The 24,301-nt window shown below is 30.5% G+C and overlaps 3 protein-coding genes across 3 annotated transcripts; all 3 read right to left on the bottom strand.

Moving 5' to 3' along the window:
* Window positions 1-4,936: 4,936 nt before the first annotated feature.
* On the bottom strand, window positions 4,937-8,197 carry LOC120276737 (probable 2-oxoglutarate-dependent dioxygenase At5g05600). The gene is made up of 3 exons (XM_039283415.1): window positions 7,699-8,197; window positions 5,680-6,007; window positions 4,937-5,318 (listed from the first exon to the last, which is right to left on the bottom strand). The coding sequence occupies exons 1-3, from the start codon at window positions 8,160-8,162 to the stop codon at window positions 5,061-5,063; spliced, it is 1,050 nt and encodes a 349-aa protein (XP_039139349.1). The 5' UTR covers window positions 8,163-8,197; the 3' UTR covers window positions 4,937-5,060.
* A 2,615-nt stretch (window positions 8,198-10,812) lies between these two features.
* Window positions 10,813-14,281, bottom strand: LOC120278162 (probable 2-oxoglutarate-dependent dioxygenase At5g05600). The gene is made up of 3 exons (XM_039285084.1): window positions 13,775-14,281; window positions 12,167-12,494; window positions 10,813-11,196 (listed from the first exon to the last, which is right to left on the bottom strand). Exons 1-3 carry the CDS (start codon window positions 14,236-14,238, stop codon window positions 10,939-10,941), a joined length of 1,050 nt encoding a protein of 349 aa, XP_039141018.1. The 5' UTR covers window positions 14,239-14,281; the 3' UTR covers window positions 10,813-10,938.
* A 3,505-nt stretch (window positions 14,282-17,786) lies between these two features.
* LOC120276970 (flavanone 3-dioxygenase 2-like) lies at window positions 17,787-21,629 on the bottom strand. The gene is made up of 3 exons (XM_039283711.1): window positions 21,113-21,629; window positions 19,186-19,513; window positions 17,787-18,196 (listed from the first exon to the last, which is right to left on the bottom strand). Exons 1-3 carry the CDS (start codon window positions 21,574-21,576, stop codon window positions 17,930-17,932), a joined length of 1,059 nt encoding a protein of 352 aa, XP_039139645.1. The 5' UTR covers window positions 21,577-21,629; the 3' UTR covers window positions 17,787-17,929.
* Window positions 21,630-24,301: the final 2,672 nt, after the last annotated feature.

The raw sequence follows: 24,301 nt of genomic DNA, 5'->3' as shown, positions 1-24,301 counted from the left end.
AGCAGTTGACTCGACCCGAGCTCCTCCTACCTACAGTTGCTTCCTTCCTTTCGTCACTTCAGTAGGTCTCCCTCTCCCGAGGGACGTGCCCACCAAGGCACAGACGACCATCTCACCAAAGATAGCCACCGAAGATCTCCCGATCTTCTTTCCAAACTTGGCCCAAGTTTGGTCTTCCCAAATGATCTTCGTTTGACTCATTGAAATATTGTTACTAAACTTGATCTCATCATCATCCAAGTTTAGCCTTCAATATCTTCAAGCATGATCTTTAATCATCCATGCTTGGATCTCCAAATCTCTAATCATATATCTTGCAATCATCACTCAATCTCCACACATGATCTTTCTTCAATTTGTGATGCTAAATATGGTCATGATAATCTCCTTGGCATGTTTTTACCTTATTTAATTTGTGTCTTCAAATAGCTTCACACCAAACTAAACCTTTTGTCTTATAATAGCTTCATACCAAGTTTAACTTCTGTCTTCATGATCTTGAATTCTTGCGGATGATAGAATATTTCTCTTCCTCCAAATAGATCTTTCTAAAAAAGAGTTCTATCAAATATATGAATTGTCATCACGGATCTTACCAAAGATAGACAATCATATCTAAAATAAAACTTACCTTTCTTGAAGAGATCCTCTAGTCTTTATGCACTTTTCAAAAATAGTTGAACATCACATGATTCCATTGAAAGAAATATCTTCTAAATAAAATCTCCACCTTGATCTTCATAACCCTTGACTAAATACAATCTCCACCTTGATCTTCATAATCCTTGGAGCTTCATTAATATTTCGCCACATCATTACCATAGTCACCGCATGTCACATCACCATTCTCTTGCCATGTCACCACTTGGCTTGTTATATAATGCTAATCCATGTCATCAGACTTAACAGTTAAGATATTTATTTTCATATTAAAGGTCAAAAATTTAATTTTTATAAAATTGCAGGATTCATTTACCTCATGGTCATAATTATTTACACTTTATAACACTGGCTATAAAAAAAATTTTAAACACAAAAGCCACTTAATTTCTCCACGATTGCACGTGAGACCATAATAGCATATTTCGAGACTATTTTAAACGAGTTTGTTGATATAACACCGATATAATATGGTACAGACATAATGCTGACTTAGCGCCTCCACTTCAGCAAACTTGCCAGAAACAACATCAAAATGTGCAAAGTTTTGTGTTACAAAAAATATTTTGTAATTACAACGTTATAAAGTACAAACATTTGTGATAATTAGTAAAATAAATCCCAAAATGCATGGTGAATAGGATTCTTTGTGCACAGGTGGTGTGAGATCCCGGACAATGATACCTATAATAATTAATAAATCTCTATAACATGCCGCTTAAACTATGTATTTTTTCTCATATTATTTACATACAGATTTGTAAGAATACATACATGTTACGTTTCCTTTTTTAAAGGGACTCACATTTACACATAATAAAGTGCATATGTCCCCTTGTCTTGGTGATGAAAAGGACTTGGAACCAAACTAGCATTGGACTTGTATGTCATTAAAGCAGAACAAGCAAAGCAAATCATACATTAATTGATACATGGCACATGCATTGTGTCATATAAGTTTGGAAATCTTGAACATAATCCTGTTTCAAGTTTGGCATCCACATCAGCCTTATCACCATTTTTCATGACAATTCCATGAATTCCATGTTAGGCTTGACTTACTTAGTTTTGTTCATTTTGAATTCTTCCAACTTCCATTAAGACACATGACAATATATTATCAACAAGATTAGTTTAAATAATAGAGGTTTGGTGGCTTAAACAAATAGTTCAAAATCTCATTCATATTATAATAGCTAGTTTAGAAGATATGACTCATAACAAACTAGTGAAGAAGGAAAAAGAAAATCACTTACTACATCTCCTCATCCCATAACTTGAAAATATTAATTATAAATTTTTATTTATGAAACAAAGAAATCAATTTCATGAGTGCTTTTAAAGGTATATAAATATTTATACACATATATATAATATATTGTAAGTGCTAATATGTTTTTATATATATATTTAGAGTTGAATAAAATATTTGGAAGCATTATAGTTTTCAAAGGGAATCAAGCAAAGTGATATACGAAAAGTGTGATTTGCTTATCTTTATCTAGACGGCTAGACTAGACCTTTCAAAGATCATTGCTATGCACTGTAACGTAAACAACTTTAGGTACTTAAAATGAGTTGGCAAATTGTACAAAGGACAAAAAATAAAAATAAAAATAAAAATAAACACAACTCACTGGTTAATTTGGTTCAAATCCTTTTCATCATCTAGGAAAGAAAACCCAAACACTTCCTTTGTATGTGTAGATATTAATTTTAATAAGGTTCTAAATTTTCAAATGATAATTTGGATTAGAATTCAAATAAATAAATAAAATTCTGAAGTGAACCATGTTAAGTCCGATGACGTGGATTGACATTATATGATAACCCATATAGTGACATGGCAAGAGAATGATGACGTGGGTAGAGATGACTCATTAAAGGAGAGGTGACTAGGATGATGATGTGGCAAAGGATGATGTCAAGACATGTGATGAAGATCAAGGTGGAGATTTTATGAAGAACTACGTGGAGATGTGATGAAGATCAAGGTTGAAGATTTTATTTAATAGATATTATTCTCAATATAATCATGCGATGATAAACTATTTTTGAAAAGTGCATCAAGATTATATGATCTCTTCAAGAAAGGTAAGTTTTATTTCAGGTACGTATGATTGTCTATCCTTGGTAAGATCCGGGATGACAATTCATATCTTTGATAAAGCTCCTTTTTAGAAAAATTTATTTGAAGAGAGAGGAATATTCTATTATTGGCAAGAATTCAAGATCATGAAGATTGTATGAAGCTATTTGAAGACACAAACTAAATAAGTTAAGGACAAGCCAAGGAAATTATCAAGACCATATTTAGCATTACTAATTGAAGAAAGATCCAATAGCTATCTATGGGCAGAACTATTCATAGAGACTTATCATGTGAGGAGATTGTTTGAAGATTGCATGAGATATGATTGAAGATTTGGAGATCCAAGCATGGATGATTGAAGATTTGGAGATCCAAGCATGGATGATTGAAGATCATGCTTGAAAGGCTAAACTTGGATGAATATGAGATCAAGTTTAGTAACAATATTTCCATGAGTTAAACGAAGATCATTTGGGATGACCAAATTTGGGCCAAGTTTGGAAAGAAGATCTGGAGATCTTCGGTGGCTATCTTTGGTGAGATGGTCGCGTGTGCCTTGGTGGGCACGTCCCTCGAGAGGGAGACCTACTGAAGTGATGTGAGAAAGGAAGCAGCTGCAGGCAGGAGGAGCTCGGGTTGAGTCAACTGCTAAGAGGCGAACTGAAGGAACTGGGAGGTTGAAGGTCGCAGATTCAGGTGCATCTGGCTAGAACTCAGTCATATTTAGTAAGTTGGGTCATGTTGGAACTGGGTGTTGCAACATCTAATTTTGGAAGGTGTCCAAGTTAGGAAGCCGAGGAGAATTCTAAAAGAGGTAACTGTATGAGACATCGTTGCGTCTATATAAGAGATCCAGCTCGAAGATTTAGGATGAGCCAACCAGAGAGGCTCTTCGGTGAGAGTTGAGTGTGTGGCCATCGGGCAATCTAGAGAGGATATTCTTTGTATTGTAAGAGTGAGTGAGTGTTGTACTCCTTGTTCCTATACTTTTTTTAGTGGATTGTTTCTCCGGGCCTGACCACCCAGATATAGGCAAGGTTGTGCCAAACTGGGTTATTAATTTGCTTGTCTCCTTTCTCTTGTTTTGATTGTTTGTGTGTTTTAATCCTTGAGTGAGTTTTTGAGTGAATTTAGCACATCACACCCCCACCGGAACCATTAAATCACTTCTTGGTTTATTAGAATGAAGTCTTTATTTCCTATAAAAGAAGCAGACTCAAATCTTAACTTATACCGAATAAAAATACATATATATTAAAAAAATAATTTTACATCTATCCAAATTTTTAATGTGATTTATCTATTTTAATAAAATAAAATTAAAACATCAAGCAGAGAGGAATGAAGAGACTTCAAAGAGGTGTGCATCAATATAAGTTTGATGTTTGCATAGAAACATATACGAATTTAAATCTTATTTCAATTAATTTTGGTAAAAAAGTGACTCAAATTAACATTTAAATCAACTATTATGATTAATGTTTTTATTGGGTTAAAATTTAAAAATTAAAATAAATGTCTACACAAATTTTGGTGGAGCAAGTAGAGACATAACGGTTTTGATATTTTAGTTTGTATTAAGATCCACTAATTAAGCTCATTAAATCCCAAAACTCATCAAAGGCATGTTAAACTCAAATCAGATTTTCATGCCAACACAAGTGATAAATTGTAAGACTTTTTCATGGGTTTTCAAAATTTGGGCTCTTGAAGCTCATATTATATTTAAACTAGGATTTAAGTCCATTAAGGCTCAAATTTCAAATAGGAACTTCTTTGTTTTTTAAATTTTAAAAAAAGGTTCCAATGGTCCTTTAAAATTTAATTAAGACTTTTATAGTCCTCAATTTTTAAGTAAAAAGTTAACAGTTCTTCACATCTTAAATAAGATTGTAGTGATCTTTCAAATTTAAAATGGAACTTTCTCAAGACTCTATTGGCCCTTCAAATTCAAAATATGTTTTCTATGGTCCTTCACATTCTAAATACGTTGTTCTTTGCAGCCATATTTCTAAACATGATGTATGGTTTATGAATGGCTGCAAAGATCAGATTACTATTATTCTACTGGTCACATTTTGAGGACGTTATAAACTAAATTATTCATAAACTAAACATCTTGTTATACCATGTTTAGAAATCAGATTTCATAAAATCAAATTCTCATGAATTTGACAAAAAAAAGCCTGGAATGATGATAGTTCATGAGCATAACCAAATCATTCAATACATAAAGTACAAATTATTTATATCACAGCATCACACACTGCTTCATTAAACAAGATCAAAAGCAAACAGAAACAAAATACTAAACCCTCTTGAAATGATGAATCTGAAGGTTCTCTTTTTCTAACTTCTGGAAATTAGAGTTTCTTCGAGATTTATAAAAATCTCCCCAGTTATACTCATGATACTTGGGTGGGTTGCCTTCACTCACCAGCTCCTCCAATGGCTTCACATTTGTAGCAGCTGCAGGGTTGAAGAAGAATGGAATGGAGAGCCTCTCTTTCTCTGAGTTTACTGACACTCTATGTTCCACACTTTCATACTTATCATTGCTCCATACCTATACGTGTTCAAAAAATTAATTAGTTAATGTTCATCATCATCACATGATGCATTAATGTTTGTTATGTCAGACAATTCATAAATTAGTGTTAACACCCAATCATATGTCTTTCCTTGCACTTATTAATTAAATTTCTAAAATCAGAGGAGAAAACATTATAATGATGATGCAAAAGAAATGTATGATCAAAAGTCTTGAAGTATCCTTCCTACCAAAGATCATATATATCACATGCATAAATTGTTTTCTTCTGATTTAATTAAAATAATTAACTAAATTGAATCTATCTAATATAATATCAAAACCATAAACATTCAAATATAAATATTGAAAGGATCAAAATAAAAATAGAGCAAACCTGCATGACATCTCCGATATTAACAATAAAAGAATCATGAACCGGTTTGACACGAACCCACTCTCCATCAACTTTCCTCTTAACATCAAGTCCACCAACTTCATCTTGAAAGAGAATGGTGAGAGCTCCGCCATCTTTATGGTGGCCAAGGCCGAGCACGAGGTCCGGTGAGGGACAAGGGTTGTAATGATTTAGCCGTGTATAGCTAATTGAGTCTTCAAAAAATTCATTTAGACGCTTTGCAGGCAAATTCAAACTCATTGCAATGAGCTCTAATAACTTGTAAGCTAACTTCTTTACATCTTCAAGATACTCCTCACAAGCCTTCCTGACATGATAAATCATTCTTGTGTGATGTGAACAAATATGATTTTTATTTTTTTCTATTTACAACATGCAGGAATATATATTAGGAAGGCAAATCACTCAGCTTTTCATAAAAACAAAAACAAAAGTTTGGCTTAGAAATTTTCAAACTAAAAAGCTTTATTATTTTTTGATAAAAGTACCTATGAATTTCACCTAAAGAATATTGAGAGGATGAGGTCCCTCAGTGCTTTAGCTACTAGCATGAAAATCTACTTGGTTGATGATGTTAATGAGATTGAGAACCTAGTAAATTACTTTCCTTAAAATACTTCCATCCTCATTAATTTGGAGGATGAGAACCCGTCTTCAATTTGGAACAAAACTTACGTTTTATCACCTAACTTTTTAGGTAAAGTCAAATAAAAAGGTATTGATCCTCACACAGAAGCTTCTAACACAACGAAACCAATGCTTGTGGAGTGGTTTGTTGCTATTAAGCACAACTTTAACTTATCTACATTGGTTCAGGAAGAGTAAGCGAGTTGTATTTGTTTGTTATGCTACCCCGGATGGATGATCCTTTGAGCACACACACACACACACACATATATATATATATATATATATAATTGAGCAAATATATATAGACATATATTATTGTTGTTTGTTTGTTATGCTACCTCGGATGGATGATCTTTTGAGCATATATATATATATATATTATTGAGCAAATATATATAGATATATATTATTGCTAGTGATCTCGATCACCTGTAAAAATGGTTTTGGTTAAATCTTACCTAAAAAAAATGGACAAGCTACATGTAAGATTTGAACTCTCAACTTGCTTTAATGTTTGTTTTATCAGGTCAAATCTATGAAGGAGTGGTTTACCTATATTTTTATTCTATTTTTGTTTTATGTAACCATTTTCAATACATTAAAATTTATACATTAAAAAAAAAACTTATACTAAAAAAAGTAACTTCTTTATTTAGCTGGTGAGCAAGTAGAAATAAACTTTATTTTTTATTTATTTTTTTTAACAAAGTGGATAAATCATGTATTAAGAACATACCTACTACCAAAAATGGATTGTCCGCTTCGTACGCACTCATTTATAGATTTTTTGATATTATTAAGTTCAACGTATTTTCAACATTGAGACAATTTATTCAATAAAACTAGTATCATTAGATAAAAAAACTTTGATAGTTTGATTTATACACACACCCAATAACATATATTTAAAAGTAAATAATTGCTTAAAAGCTTAAGGAAAAACATTTATATAACAATAAATTAACATTGCCTAAACAAATAAATAAAATTTAAGTTTTATTCCGTATGGTTTCTTTAACTTATTTTAATTAAATCATATAGATTAAAAAAATTTCCTTAAAGTGAGTTGATAATCTACCATTTATAAAAATTATATCAATTTTTAATATTATTTTTATTTAAAATATACTCTAAAAAAATAAAATTGAATATAATTTATTAAAAATTATTACAAATATAAAAAATAAATACCTCATAAATTCTTAAGTGAACCAAAAAAACATAAAAAAAAAAAACCAAGTAAAAAGAACCAGAGACCGTAATTAATTGCGAATGTCTATCAACATTATTTAAAAAAAAATTAAATATTTAATAAAAACCAAAAATTAGGAGAAAAAGCTTCATTGATATTAGGTTTGAAACACTGACCTCAACTCCGGCAGGTTCTCCGGCCACTGATTCTCCAACCGGAGCGAAGTGGTCTCCAATTCAGTGACAGTGAAATCAAAGACCTCCCTCCAATCCCTAACATTCTTCGTGTGCTCCGCATCGTAATACCCCATCGGATTCACCTCCCTCTTCTTCACCTTCTTCTTCTCCTCCGCCGGCAAAGCGAAGAACTCCCTCGCCACCGCCTCAACCCTCTCCAGCAACTCCAACTCCACTCCATGATTCACAACCTGGAAAAACCCCCAATTTTTGCAAGCCTCACCGATCTGGGCGATGAGATTGGAGATCTCATCGGCGATGGCGGGATCGGATGGATCGGAGGGGATCTGGTGATGGAGGAGTGGGGAGAGGTCGATGAGAGGGATGCTGCCGGCGTCGGAGATGGTGCTTTTAGGGCGGTGCTCGGCGGCTTGGACGAATGTTGGATCGATTTGGAAACCCATGATTCAAGCTTTGTTGGAGTTTTTGGAATTTTGATTTTGATTTTTGAGGGTTTTTATTTATATTAAAAAGTTTTGAAGGAGTGAATGTGGACGTGGTTCGGTCCATGTTGTTGTGACGTCACACATGTCGTCATCTTCATAGTGACGTGGCGGAATTTTCTTTTCAGACACCTCTATTTTCTAATATATTTTATTTTCTTTTTGTCTTTAGCGAGCGTCACATACTTTAACTGTTTTTGGTAATATATCTAGGTAATCAAAATCTGGTCCAACATAATTGAACCGGATCTAAGGATTAGACCGATCCGGTTCAAGATACAAAACTGGTTAAATTAAAAACCGGCATTGAACTTGATGAACTGGTAGGTTCAACCGTAAACCAGATGAACCGGGCCGGTTCACACGGTTTAGTAGTCAATTAAAAAAAAAACAGTGCTGTTGACTTAAGTCAAAGCAACATTCGTTTTTTGCCAATCTCCATCCGTGAGGTGAGGCTCCTCCCATCAAGCACCTGCACAACCCATCATCTCTAGATCTCCCTGCCGTACGTCGACAACAGCACTGGTTCACAACCTCTATCAAGTCATGCATGCATGAGTGCTTGTGATTATATAGTCATGCCTTGCTCTAATGGACGTGATCAACAGCATCTTATCTTTTTACACTTGTGTTATAATTTAATGAAGGTTGAAATTTCATTGAAATTATGCGTTTTCAATTTTGTTAGTATATTGCATAGTATTATCTAAATGTATCTTTTGTTGAGGTTTGATTTTAAATTATGAGTTCATTTTATTTAGTATTTTATATGGATTTAATTTGATAAAAACTTGATAAGATTTATTTTATTTGTGTTTCATATGATTTTAGTTTAATTAAATGTTGTTAAATGTTGTGTTTTGAATATGAAATCAAGACTTGTTTTGTTTGATAGATTGTGTATTTGATTTAAAAATTAATATAATATTTAATGTATTTTATTTTATTTTTTATTTATTAAATCCAGTTTGATCACGGTTGAACTTTTTGACCCTTGAACCTTGGCCTTCTCCAGTTCAAAGATCAGGTCCGGTTCTGACTACCTAGTGATATATTTGAGTCTTATAATATATAAATAATTTTTTTTATAATTTTTTATATACAAAAACTTATCTTCAAGCTATTGTTGAGACATAAATAATATATTTATAGTGGTTTATTTATATTATTTTTTATAAATCCGATGAACCACTGCATACACAACCCTTTATTAATTCTCAATTGTATTGAGAGAGAATCGAATCCTCGATCTTTTAAATGAGAGTCAAATATTTTAATCAATTAATCTTCCTTATAAAAGAAAAAAAAAATCAAATTCAAAACTATTTATTGAAATTACCTAAGCCTCCATCACTTGGACCAACACCTTGATCGAATACCACTACAATTCATAAACCTCTTACAAAAAGCTTAGAGAAGTACCTAACTAGAATGTGCTTGTGCGTTGAAAACAATTTTCTTGTGTGATACAATTCTATTTCTTAGGTGAGTTAGGTGTTTCCTTTCATTTATTAGTCATCATTTTACCCCTAGTTTAGTTCAGTGGGGGAGTAAGGAGTGGAGAGAATGGAGGGTTTGAAAATTTTTTATATTTGGTTCAATAGAGGAGTGTCGAGGGGTAAACTATTGTTTTTTGTTTTGGTTAGGAGGAGTGACGATGAGTATAGAGAGATGTAATATGTATTTTACCAATTTACCCTTTTATATAAAATTGTTCATAATATTTTTTTATACAAATCTAAAATTATTTTATACAAATAATATTAACATAATTTTCAAACTAATATTATATTTATTCATTTTTTATATTTTCTTATCATTTTCTATTATTATTATAATTTTAATAAAAATATATTATTGTTAATATTCAATTAACACCTTAAAAAAACATGAAAGAAATAATAATATGTAAGATGAAATTAAATTTTAAAAAGATATTATGATAATTTCTTAAATTGATACCGGTAATTTGGTCTTTTCATAAAAATTTAAACATTAATTTTTTTAAAATAATCTCACCCCTCCAAAAGACCATGATTTGGAGGGGTGGAATGTGAGGGGTTTGGAACTCCTCCCCCTTCTCCTTATTCCCCCAAACCAAACAAGCTTAACCCCTCCAAACTCCACCTTACCCCTCCAAAAACTCCCAACCAAACAATAAGATCTTCACTGGAGTTGATGTATTATAATTTGTTTTTTAGTTTTCTATACACATTCTCTCTTTGAAACTCTAGATAGCTTTCTTTCTATATTCTCTTTGAAACTCTATATCCAGTCAAACATTGATTAGCACAATGGAAAGATATGTGACAACTACCGTAATACTATGCAATATTGTATAAATGCTATAAAATACCATATAATATTATTTATTAGATCATATGAGAGGAGTTATATTTACCAACTCTCCAAGGTTGTAGTGTATGAGAGATTTACAATTGTGGAGTTATGTTTCTTGATATATTATCATAGGCTCACATGGCAGGTCACGATTGCATGTTATTCCGCCAAAGGTCATTAAACCATAGTAATTGATGCACCATTATACATAATTAAGCCATATTTCAACAAATCAGTGGTTTATCTTATTCTTTTAGAAAAAAAAAAAAAGTCTGAAATCATGATAGTTCAAACTGATAACCAAACCATTTGATACATAATAAAGTACAAATTATTTACATCACAACATTACACATTGCTTTCCTGAGCAAGGTTCAAAGCAAACAGATTTGAAATACTAAACCCTCTTGAAATGATAAATCTGAAGGTTCTCCTTTTCTGACTTTTGAAAATTAGAGTCTCTGCGAGATTTGAAGAAATCCCCCCAGTTATACTCCTGATACTTTGGTGGGTTATCCTCACTCACCAGCTCCTCCAATGGCTTCACATTTGTACAGGCTGCAGGGTTGAAGAAAAATGGGATGGACAACCTGTCCTTCTCTGAGTTCACTGACACTCTATGTTCCACACTTTCATACTTGTCATTGCTCCATACCTACATATGTTCAATAATTAAATAATTAATGTTCATCATCATCACATGAATCATTAATGTTTGTCTGTCAGACAATTTATTAAGCATATGTGATGCATATGATCTAATTCATAAAAAAAAAAGGAGCACTCACAATTAATATTTATTTATTTTAAACTCTGTGATGTATGTCCTGAATTTTTTAGATTTGTTGCATGCATGATCCTTATCCTATAGGAAAAAAAAACATTAACTAACTTTTCAAATGCCATGCTGTTATTTTTAAAATCAACATATTGAATTTATAGTTTCAAAGAAAGAAAATAATACATGTTGCTGCATGGTCTTTAAACTTTTGCCTGCATAAAGACGTGTCAAATTTACCATCTACGTTTATTTTGTTTTGCTTACATTAATTATTTATTTGACAATATTGATATTAGCATTGGCATATTTCTCATAAACTTAACATGTTTAAATAATTATTTCTTATAACTTCAATATGTTGTCACCTTTATCTCCTCCACTGAAGCACAAGTTATATTATTCAAAGCATACAACCCTATATATTGTGAATATTATGGGTATGAATTTACTGTACTTTATAGTAGATTTCCAGCCTAAACAAATCTCAGTGTGAATATACAATACACCAATTAAAATTATGAAGTCATATAAAAAATATATATATTATGATGGTGATTACTGCAGCAATAAACTTGTAGCTAAGACGCATGACTTCCAAGTTTGATGTTAAAGATTTGACACTTTCTGCTAATGCATGGTTGATGTACAATAATAAAAGTGCGTTTGAACTGAAAAAATAATCTTTTTTGTAAAAAAAAAATAATATATGTTACATCTGTGTAAAGTATTTTTTTTATTAAATTAAAAATTTTAATTGAATTAGAGCTACCTAACATAATATCAAAATGATAGACATTCACAAATAAATATTGAAAACATCAAATTAATAAAACAGAGAACAAACCTGAATAATATCTCCAACGTTGACAATAAAAGAATTGTGAATTGGTTTAACCCGAACCCACTCTCCATCAGTTTTTCTCTTAACATCAAGGCCACCAACTTCATCTTGGAACAAGACGGTCAGAGCTCCACCATCTTTATGACGGCCAACGCCAAGCACAAGGTCTGGCGAGGGGCAAGGGTTATAGTGGTTCAACCTAGAAAAACTAGTTGAGCCCTCAAAGAAGCTATTTAAAATCTTTGCTGGTAAATTCAAGCTCATTGCAATAAGTTCTAATAACTTGTAAGCCAACTTCTCCACACCTTCAACATACTCTTCACAAGCCTCCCTGAAATGATAAATAATCATCACTTGATACATGAATCATGCTTGTGTGATGTGAAAAAAAAGAAAAGTTTTTTTTATTATTTTTTAAACGAAAGGAATATTCAAAAAGCAAATCACTCTTGCTTCTGCTGTTTCACATGTAGACATTCTATGAAAACAGAGCAACCTTTTTCTTGCAAATATTAACTGATAAATAAATAATTAATAAAAATGGAATAATAATAATAATAACAATAATAACACAGAGTTATCCATAGAACTCACCAAAGTGTTTGATTAATGAAAAATGGATTAAATTTCTTTTAGGAGTATGTTATTTGCATTTATTTGGAACAGAGAAATTTGAATTTAAATTGAAACTAATATTTTAATATTAAACCTAGAATGCTAACTAATAATACATGGATAATAATAGTTTCTCTTGATAATAACAAGAATTTAATCAATCAATTAATTAATTAATTTCCAAAACATAAAAATTATTTGCTAAGCAGACACTATAAAAAAAACTGCTTGCATGCGAAAATCATAACAATTAAATATCCATTAAATGTTTATTTATGATATTTTATGGTTAAAATGAGTAATTTTATCTTCATATAACATTTTGAGGTTAGTCTAGAATTACAGAGTGTATTATAAGAACTAATATCATGCATATATTTTAAAATTTTTTAATGATAATTAACAATTATAAATTATGCCAGCATACAAGAAAATAAACCCTTATTTTCATTTTAAATTAATATTATTTATTTTTATAATTAACTTTACAAGGCTACAACTACCATTTGAATTATATATAATAATACATTCATATTTTTTTTTAAATAAGTGACAAGCCATCCATATTTAAGAGATTATTATATACAGAGATGCACCTATTTCAGTGGTTTCCGAATATCTTATAAAATTTTTTCTACTCTACCATCATTATTTTTCTGACAAAAGATTTATATTTTACATTCAGACTCATGAATAATATTAGTTAAAAATAACATGCTAAAATATACCGCGCATGAATAATACAACAATAATACTGTCTGAAAAGAATTAAAACCCTTATCTGGTCTATCCAATGATTTACTTGATACATACAAAATAAATGACAACCTAAAACCTTTTATATGAGAATAAACAATAAAAAAATTAAAATTAATATAGATTAAATAAATATTTAATATTAAAATTTTATTGTTTTAATTGATTATATGAGTGTTTACCAAACATTTATTTAAATAATTAAAAAGCTTCTTATTAGGTTGAATAGGAAACACTGACCTCATCTCCGGCGGGTACTCCGGCCACTGATTCTTCAACAGGAGTGAATCAGTCTCGGATTCAATGACAATGAAATCAAAAACCTCCTTCCAATCCCTAACATTCTTCGTGTGCTCCGTATCGTAATACCCCAAAGGATTCAGAACCCCTCTCTGAACCCTCCTCTTCTCCTCCGCCGGCAAAGCAAAGAACTCGCTCGCCGCTGCCTGAATCCTCTCCAGCAACTCCACCTCCACTCCATGATTCACGACCTGGAAAAACCCCCAATCGCGGCAAGCCTCACCGATCTGGGCGATGAGATTGGAGACCTCATCGGCGATGGCGGGATCGGATGGATCGGATGGGATCTGATGATGGAGGAGAGGGGAGAGGTCGATGAGAGGGATGCTGCCGGCGTCGGAGATGGTGGGCTTCGGGCGGTGCTCCGCCGCTTGGATGAATGCTGGATCGACCTGGAGACCCATGATTGAAGTATCCTTTTCGAGTGGGTGAAATTTGATGAGGAGTGAGGACTTTGGTCTTATATACAGAGTTTTGGAAGGAATGAATCTGGACGGGATTTCGTCTGGATTGGGGAGCTCATATTGTCCGGTTTTAGAATTAAAGTAATTTTTTTTTTTTTTACAAAGTCAACAAACATGCAACCCTGCAAGGGAAAAACGAGAGGTAATCTTCACACAGAACTCCCACAGAGAACCCTAAATATGAACCTAAATATGAATTGTAATTTGAGAGGTTCAAACTTGAGACATCTCAATTACAACTATGGGTAGTTATTATTGGGCTAGCTCAAGGTTCCTATTAAGATATTTTTTAATTCTAATCTATCACAGTATGATATATGGCATTAATTTTTTTAAAAAAATACATGTTAGACACATATTAAATTATAAAAAATTAAAATAAAAAAATATCCTGATTTTAAAACCAGATAATATGAACTCAAGGTTAGAAAGTTTTTATGAGTCCTGTGGTTTAGGTCAGCATGTGTTTATATTCTAATCAGTTTGGTGGTGGATTGCTTTCACACAACACAGATCAAAAGATTGGTGAGACTTACCCCACAATGTGAAGAGGGTTGAGATGAGTGTTTGATATTAAAAATAATTAAAATAAATAAATAAATGAATGGTTAAAAAATAAATTTATTTAAAATAGATTTTAAATAATACAAAGTATTGAAATGTTAAAAAAATTATAAATTAAATGGAAACTACTCATGTGGCGAGCGCTGAAGAAGAACAAATAAATTTTAAAATGTTTAACATAAATTTTATGAAAAAATATGTTTAAGTTTGATTTATCTAATCTTTTGATCATTGATAAAAGATTGTTGAAGGAAAAAATTCATGTACCCAATTCAAAATAATTAGAATTAACATCTTGTTGTTATTACTAATGTTAAAAATTTACCAGAATACTGTTAATGAGTAGTATATGTTATGAATATTGAAGCTTTGTGTATGCACACAGATTAAAAAAATAAGTAAAAGAAAGTAAATAAATTGCTGGAAAAGGCTCACTCCTTTAAAGACTTCCAATGACTCGTCTTGGACTAAGGGCTTGTTTGGATTAGCTTATAAAAAAAGTACTTTTTTTGGCTTTTGTAGAAGCACTTTTGGGAAAAGTACTTTTGAGTAAGTTAAGTGCTTATAAAAAAAGCTGGTCTTCTGTAGCTTATAAAATAAGCTGTTTTTGGGCTTATTTTACAGCTTCAGCTTATCCAAAAAAGCTAATCCAAACACCAATAAACCATCATAAGCACTTAACTTATGAAATAAGTGCTTTTGGATCAGCTATAAGCTGATCCAAACAAACCCTAATTTAGACTCTAATAACCCTTAGGAAATTAGGAATAGATTAAAGGTAAAAAAAAAAAACCAAATATTTTTATGAATATTTTATAATATATTTGTTTTTAAGAATTAATTTGAAAATTCAAAAATTCATACAGTTGTTGCTTATCTACATTTCATAATATAAAGCATAAATTTTGGATGTATATATCACTACAAGAAAATTGTTGTTTACAAACAACAATTTACATTTCTTACATGTTGCTAATTCAATTTAGCAACCCTGTTTCAGAATTTAACAATAGATTTGCAACAGAATAACTTCCGAATGTAAAAACTGATGCTAATTATATATATATATAACATATTAATCTGTTTCTAATCTTTTACTAAAACACTAATTAACAAAAAAAAATATTATATTTATTTTGATAATTGATATAAATAATATTGTTTTAATAAAATTTTCCAACAAATAAAGCTAACAAATAATGATTTCAACAAAAGAAAAAATGCTAACAAATAATCTACAACTCATCTAGGTGGTTAATACCATGATCATCACTAGTTAGCTGAGTCATGAGTGAACTATGAACGCTAAAGAATCTTAGCCTCAAACTGCATCATCATATATATCCTACATCTGATACATCATCTAATCACGATACTTATCTCTCTCCGCACTCATCTCATGTTGACTCTGTTGAAGCCCTTGTTATCATCCTTCATCTCGAGCAGACTCTACTGAAGCTCCATGTTATCATCCTTCATCTCATGCAGACTCTCTTGAAGCCCCTTATTTTCATCCTTCATCTCGTGAAGACTCTCCTTAATCTCTTTATTTTTATCTTATAGCTGATCAAGAGTCTCACACAGTTGTGTAATCTTAACTTGTAACTCCTTGGATGATGTAACTGTAGATGAAAAACGAATCAATAATATCTCATGCTTGTCTAATATTAGCATGTATGTCCATAAATGATGTACTTATAGATTAGCTCTGGAATAACTGGGGATAAAAAATAGATGTTTGGGAGCCCACTTCATAAATTGACATTTCTTTTCCCCTCCCACGACTTTAAAAAAATATGTTTGCTTTGTCCACAATAGAAGGCTTATTACCCTCCACAGCTTGAAGGAATATATATCATGTCTCGATGTCTTCATTCTAAGATAATATTACTAATTTTGAGTTTGATAATTTTATTCATTTTAAGCCCTGCTGATTTATGTGGACTACTAGATAATATGCCATGTATTTGGTACAATAAAAAAATTATTAAATATGAATTAGCCATTTTAATTTGAGAGAAGTATGAATATTAACCCCTATTATAGGAGTATTGGTACATCAATTGTCACATTAATTTAATAAATTTAAATGAATAAATATTTCTATTATATAAATAATAATAATAATAATAATAATATTATTATTATTATTTTTACTTACATCAAAGTACATCAAAAAAAGAATAATCTCCCTTAATATCTTTATTGATTTTTCATAAAAAAAAAATAACGGCCCATTTAATATCCACCGTTGATTTTTCTCCCTTAATATCTTTATTGATTTTTCATAAAAAAATAATAACGGCCCATTTAATATCCACCGTTGATTTTTCATAAAGGATTGCGACTATCATAATAATGTCCACCGTTTATTTTCATATATAACTACAACATTGATAGTGTAATTAACAAATTTTTATAAAACTCATATTCCCTAACTTTGATATTAAATATGTAAATACACAAAAAAGTATAATTTTTTTAATATTTATCTATTTAGCTTTTCTTTATTTGTACCATTCGAAAATCATTGCCAATATAATAATAATGATATAAATAACGTTGGTGACTTCATGACCTAATTATATGATATGCCAAATTGCAGAAAAACAAACAAGTATGTGGCAAAATCTTGGGCTTTCTTCTCCAAGTCATCATCATTATAATGTAAATAATTTTGGTTAGTTCACCTAAAATGAGCTGGCAAATTAATTGTACAAAACAAAAGACAATGCTAGTTTGGTTCCAAGTTCCTGTCATAAATTGGAACTTAATTTATTATTTATAAATTTAACATTTCTTTACATCATCATACAATCAACATGATATGGCTTAACATTTATTTATTTATTTTTTATACAATGTGTGAAAAAGCTACACCAAATATACATATATTTTTTATTATTAAATTTCAATCATATATGTGAGAAGAAAATCAAACATTTAATCTCTTACGTAGAAAATCAATACCTTAACAGCTAGATTATTGTCATGATAACCTCTTGAACTTATTTATAACACAATATAATGATAGAGAAATATGGAAGAGAACATTAGATAAACAGTACTAGATGAGGGTGCTCTTTCTGAAATGAGATATCTGGATGTCCTCTTTATCCATTTTCTTGAAATTGCCACCCAGGTGTGAACTGAAGTAATCTCTCCAGTTGTACTCCTCATACTTGGCTGGGTTTTCATCACTCACAAGCTCCTCTAATGGCTTCACATTTGTTGAGAATGTTGGGAGGAAGAAGAATGGGATGGAAAGTCTTGCTTTCTCAGAGTTCACTGAAGCTCTATGTTCCACACTCTCATACCTTTCATTGGTCCACACCTGTTGCATGGATCCAAATTTTAGACTCATCATCCTCTCATAATACTTGATGCTCTTACACTAACTAGCTCAGTTATCTAACTGAAAATGTCAGTAGATTATTTTTCATCACTTGCACTATTATGTGCTTTCTTTGTCCATGACTAGCTAGTTTCTATCATAATCTGCTTCCTTTTAATTGTAATGAGAAATTGTTTATCCAGTTTATTTAGAAACTAAACAAATAAATTAAGGTTTACATTGAGTTTATCTATTTCCTTCCGAGTCACTAGCTAACACAATAGCTTTTAAAACTATATCATTTTTTCATTAAGTTTAATCACTTGTTTTGATTCACTACTTAGTCAATTTTCTTTCTTTTAACCCAAGTAAAGTACAGGTCATCCACTCCCTTCTTGTCCTTCTTTTTCTGGGTTGTTCACCAATCTACACAAAACCTATATTAATAAAGATTATAAAGCGAATATTATGAACAAGCTAGGGTTTTTCATGTGTGTTGTTTGCGATAATCTCCTGAATCATAAAAATATATTTGTCATCATATACAATATTATATTTGAGTAAAATATATTGGAACTTATACGTAATAGATTAGCTAGCTAGGAGTAATACTATACCATACTAAGAAGAAAATGAAAATCAATAAAGATGGTAGTTATATGTCTTTAGCCAACTGACAAATATCTTTTAAAGAGGATTGTAAAAAGATAGTGTACATAAAAACATGTGTTTAATTAGTAGAAACTTTACGTAATGATATATTTGAACTTGGTATATATATTTAGTTTTTTGGTCCTTAATAAAATACTATAGAAGAAAATCATTGATATAGCTGATCCTTAAATACCAGAACTAATGCCTCATTGTTGTTGTCATTTACAATATATTTAAATCAATATTTTGAGTTGTACTTTCCTACTCTGTTCAAATCATAATCAATGTATTTTTTTACTGCATGTATAAAACAAAAGAAGAGGTAGAAGTGAAACCTGAATTATATTTCCAACATTGATAATGTAGGAGTTGGGAATTGGCTTGACCCGAACCCACTCTCCATCAGACTTCCTCTTGACATCAAGACCACCAACCTGATCCTGATAAAGAACAGTAAGAGCTATAGAGTCTTTGTGATGGCCTACGCCGAGCACTAGATCTGGTGTGGGACAAGGATTGTAGTAGTTGAGTCTGAAAAAACTTGATGAATCCTTGAAGAAACTATTTAAACATTTTGCAGGCAAATTCAGTGACAGGGCAATGAGTTCAATTAGCTTGTAAGACAACTTCTCCACAACTGCAATGTAATCCTTGCATGTCTCTCTATACAAGATTACAAGATACTTAGGAACGAATGAAGAGCAAATCATTATATATATATATATATATATATATATATATATACAGTGGCGGAGCTCAAACCAAAATTAAGATAGTGCTGAATTTAAATTTAAAAAGTTTATTAATATTGAAAAATTTTATTAATTCAAAATTTTGAAATCAATTATTCAATTATATAAAATATACATCGATCTAAAATTTTTTATTTATACTTAAAAACCTATCATATCTACATAATTAATAATTAACTCAACTAATAGTTTAGCACTAAATTAACAAATAATAAAATAAAAAATACAATTTAACACAAATTCAAAATCTAGTTCAATTATTAAATACAATAATTGTTTAACAAATAATCTAATGAATAATCAAAATTTTAGAACAATTAATCATAATAAACAAAAAATTAAACAAAAAATTAAACAGATAATCACACAGATAATCACACAAAAAATTAAACAAACAATTAAGTTAGATATAAAACAAATAAGATAAATCTCGGTGAAAAATAAAACATAAGCTTAGAAGAGAGTGAACAAAGAGAATACTCACTAATCAACACAACCTAAAATAATTTTTTTTTAGAAATTTTGCATAAGCAATTATATTTTTGTAAAGTTTTATTATTATTTTATTTATTATTACTATTTTTACATTAATATCCTGAAAATCGATAATTATATATTGATAAGTTCAATAAAAACATATTTAAATATAAAATTTAAAAGCAAAGATATTTGAAGATCTATGATTGGCTAGCCATATTAGTTGTTATTATCACTTTTCGATTTTGTTATTTTCATTTAATTTATTTTAAATAGTATGATAAAATTTTAAAATAAATAAATAAATAATATCACTTTTCATATATAAATTATAATTATTAATATTTTAATAATATGATATATATATATATAGAACTTCTTCTTAATAAATTATTATAATAATAGGATCCATGCAATAAAAGTCATGCAATAATCTCCCACTTCAAAAATTGTGAATTCAATTCCATAATTTATCCTTATTTATGAAAAATAATAATAATTATACATGATTTAGATAAACATCATTATCAAATAATTAAAAAAATTTGAAATCTAGGTTTTTTTTTCCAAAGGCACCAAATGCGGGCCGAACTTCATGCATGCATAGTACACACATAATGAAACATAAATTTATATTCAATATTAAATAATAATTATTTAATAGCATATTTATTTTAGTGCGATGCAATTTTTTACTTCATTCAACTAAATTGTTCCTTTGTTTTGATTTTTAACTTAAAAAATAATAATATTAGGCTCATAACTTAAGAAAATATGCTTTTAGTCCTCTGTCGTTATATTGTTAATTTTATATGATATATGCATACGCACTATATCAGTTTAAATATAAATATTTAATATTGAACAATTATTATTAAGTATGTATTAACTTGAATGTAAAGTAAAATGTAGCTTCTTTAATTTTAAAAAATAGTAATTGAAGTCCTAAATGTAGGAAAAAAATTACACCTTTAAGCTCATATTATATTGTACGTTATTATATATATATGAGTGGTTGAGTGAGAAGACGGACCTCATCGCCGGCGGATACTCCGGCCACCGGTTCTTCAACACCAACAATCCATCATCATACTCTCTAACAACAAGATCGAAAACCTCCTTCCAATCCCTAACATTCTTAGTATGCTCCGAATCATAATACCCTAAAGGATTCACCTCATCGCGCTTCACCTTTCGCTTCTCCTCCGCCGGAAGGGCAAAGAACTCCACCGCCACAGCCTCAATCCTCTCCAACAGCTGCGGATCGACGCCATGGTTGACCACCTGGAAAAACCCCCAATCTCGGCACGCGGCGCCGATGGCGGCGATCAGTGACGAGATCTCGTTGGGGATGGCGGGATCGGAGGGATCGGAGGGGATGTGGTGATGGAGGAGAGGGGAGAGGTCGATGAGAGGGATGCTTCCGGCGTCGGAGATGGTGATCTTAGGGCGGTGCTCGGTGGGTTGGATGAAAGATGGATCGATTTGGAAATCCATGATTGAAGCTTTGCTTTGTTGGAGTTTTTGAATTTTGATTCGGTTTTGAGGGTTTTTATTTATGTTAAAAAGTTTGGAAGGAGCAAACGTGGCGAATTTTTTTTATATGGGACACTAATATTTTATAATATATTTTATTTCTCATATTTTGTCTTGTGTCATAAATATTTTATAATATATTTTATTACTATTTTTTTTTTTATTGGGACACTAATATTTTATAATATATTTTGTTTTTATTAATGTGTTTATCAAAGAGTCACGGGCTCCAATTATTTCGTTGATATATAATTTGGGGTGTAAATCAACTTATTTGAGCTGAGCTGAGCTTGACCATGTTCAAGCTTAGTTCACCATTATTTTAATGTAACTTTCTTTATCTGAGTTTGAGCTGAGCTCGAGTCTATATCTAGCTTCATAAATAGTAAAGTTCTAGGTTCAACTCATTTGTTTGGTAAAAATTAATCATTTTTTATAAGTAATACATAATAATAATTATTATTATTAAAATAATATTGTTTTAAAATTAATATTGAACTTTTTTATAATAAAAATTATAAGTTAGTCTTATTTTTTAAAAAAATTTATACATAAAAATTGTTGGAAATATAGTACCACATCGGTTGTGTAATAGAATTGTAATGGGTTTATATATAGGTATAGAGGTTGAGCCACTAAGTCTTGAGATTTTTTGGTGTAAGACCCCTAAGCCCATATAAAGCCCATATAGGGCCCACTAGTACTAAAAATATAAAATCTAACAAAAATTAGTGTAATGTTTTTCAATGCATTATTATTAATGTTCCCATTGATGATGATGTTAATATTGCTAAAAAAATTTCTATAAATACTTACGTAAAAAAAATTGTTGATGAGATATAAACAATTCTGTTAATGATTTTTATAAATAAACTTGTTAATAATCTTATAAATAAGCATTTTAACTATTATTGAAAACGAGTTTTTAATGATACTATAAATGAGTTTTTCACGAGCCGAGCTTGGTGGTGTTCGAACTCGGTTTGTTTACTTTACGAGCTTTAATAAACGAGCCAAGCCCTTAACGAGCCAAGGTTTCAAGCTTTTAACGAACGCATTGGTTTATTTACAACCCTAGATATATTTAAGACTTTAATAAGATAAAATATATATTTTTTTAATGAATTAGTTTTATTAGCACAAAAATTTATTGACATAGGTATACTTGAGATTTAAATAATGCATTCGTGATGATTTATTTATATTATTTATTTATAATGTGGGTAAATTACCACACAAACACACCTTTTTGTTTAAGACGTCTCAATTATATATTATGAAACAGTGAAATATTTAAAATCTTCATATCTCATTTAGGAGTAAAATATTTTAATCAGTTTTATTTTCATTGTCTTAAATAAAAATTTTAAACTAAAATTATTTATTTAAATGACTTAAATCTAGATCACTTAGTCCAACTTTAATTTATATATATATATATATATATATATATCATTATATTTATTGACAATAGCTACAATTCATAAACCTCTTAAAAAAAACCTAAGAAAATACCTAACCAGTATGCAGTGTTTTTTTTTAACTAGTCTTCTTTTGAAATTTTTTTTTAAAATATGATAAACCACTAAAATTACTAAAATAGAGCAACTTACATTGGACAATGGACACGCAGGAACAGACAAGCAAAAGTAAACTCCACTTGTTTGTTGTTAGTTTAGTTTTTCTGTTCTTTTGTTAGCCTTTGGTTTCCTTGTCAAAAAAAACAAAAAAACAAAAAAAACAGACAAGCAAAAGTAAAGCAATAGCTACAATACAAGTCCACAAAATGTGGAACAAAACAAAAGAAAAAAAAAATGTGGAACAGAAGAAAACCAAACCCATGATCCCCATCTAAAGCCCGTGACACCCTTTCTCATCTTCTGTATTTGTCTTTCTTTCCTACTTGATCTTTCTTTCCATGTCAGATCTTAGCAATTGGCTCTCCAAATTGATCTTTTTTTCCATCTCAGCACGTCTGTTTTTTCTTTCATTTGTAGTGGACTGTCACACTGCAGGTGTTGTATCTTTCTTTTTTTTTTTGTTTTTTTCTTTATTCATGTTGTGCTTGTTTGTCAGTGTTGGATGTTGCTGCTTTTCATTTTTATTTTTAATAAATTTATAATTTATCTATTTTTATTTTTTTTAAAAAAAATAAATAAATAATAAATCGCAGCACGCCCAAGAGAAAAGCTTATGGTCAATTTTGAGGGAAATTAAATTCTCAACTTGAGCGTTATTAATAGTGAGAGCAATCCACACCACACCACTTGTCTAGTCTCTACCCATCATTCAAAATTGCCACTTGTCCAGAAAAATGCTTTGCATTCTCCTGATACACCAATCCCATGTGAAAACTTAGCAGCAATTAATGTCCCGACACTTGTCACCTCCCTATTTCTCTGCATGGTTTTTTTGAATTCTATACCAATCCTTGTTCGGCAACGATCTCCTGACTTCCTTGAGAAACGGAGATGAGTGTGAGTCATCCTCCTCCTCCTTATTCCAGACTAGCTTCATCATCTTCCTCATCCTCTCCCTCATCCGTCAAGCCAAACAGCCTCAGCATCGGAGCCCTCAAACCTCTTCTTTTGAAACTTTGTATTTTACCGCCTTTATTTCAATAAGTCAATATTGGTTTATCTTATTTTTTCAGAATTAAAAAAAAACCAGAAATCATGATAGTTCA

This window comes from Dioscorea cayenensis, chromosome 15, assembly GCF_009730915.1.
Source record: "Dioscorea cayenensis subsp. rotundata cultivar TDr96_F1 chromosome 15, TDr96_F1_v2_PseudoChromosome.rev07_lg8_w22 25.fasta, whole genome shotgun sequence".
Taxonomy (NCBI): Eukaryota; Viridiplantae; Streptophyta; class Magnoliopsida; order Dioscoreales; family Dioscoreaceae; genus Dioscorea; species Dioscorea cayenensis.
This window is presented reverse-complemented; position numbering and strand designations above follow the sequence as displayed.

What these genes read in the sequence shown, in the direction of transcription:
- LOC120276737 (XM_039283415.1), bottom strand. Translation starts at nt 8,162, where the DNA reads ATGGGTTTCCAAATCGATCCAACATTCGTCCAAGCCGCCGAGCACCGC. An exon ending in GAGAACCTGCCGGAGTTGAG is followed by an intron (nt 6,008 to 7,698) that starts GTCAGTGTTTCA and finishes TTATCATGTCAG; the next exon opens with GAAGGCTTGTGAGGAGTATC. An exon ending in ATATCGGAGATGTCATGCAG is followed by an intron (nt 5,319 to 5,679) that starts GTTTGCTCTATT and finishes GAACACGTATAG; the next exon opens with GTATGGAGCAATGATAAGTA.
- LOC120278162 (XM_039285084.1), bottom strand. Translation starts at nt 14,238, where the DNA reads ATGGGTCTCCAGGTCGATCCAGCATTCATCCAAGCGGCGGAGCACCGC. An exon ending in GAGTACCCGCCGGAGATGAG is followed by an intron (nt 12,495 to 13,774) that starts GTCAGTGTTTCC and finishes TTATCATTTCAG; the next exon opens with GGAGGCTTGTGAAGAGTATG. An exon ending in ACGTTGGAGATATTATTCAG is followed by an intron (nt 11,197 to 12,166) that starts GTTTGTTCTCTG and finishes GAACATATGTAG; the next exon opens with GTATGGAGCAATGACAAGTA.
- LOC120276970 (XM_039283711.1), bottom strand. Translation starts at nt 21,576, where the DNA reads ATGGATTTCCAAATCGATCCATCTTTCATCCAACCCACCGAGCACCGC. An exon ending in GAGTATCCGCCGGCGATGAG is followed by an intron (nt 19,514 to 21,112) that starts GTCCGTCTTCTC and finishes AATCTTGTATAG; the next exon opens with AGAGACATGCAAGGATTACA. An exon ending in ATGTTGGAAATATAATTCAG is followed by an intron (nt 18,197 to 19,185) that starts GTTTCACTTCTA and finishes TCCATGCAACAG; the next exon opens with GTGTGGACCAATGAAAGGTA.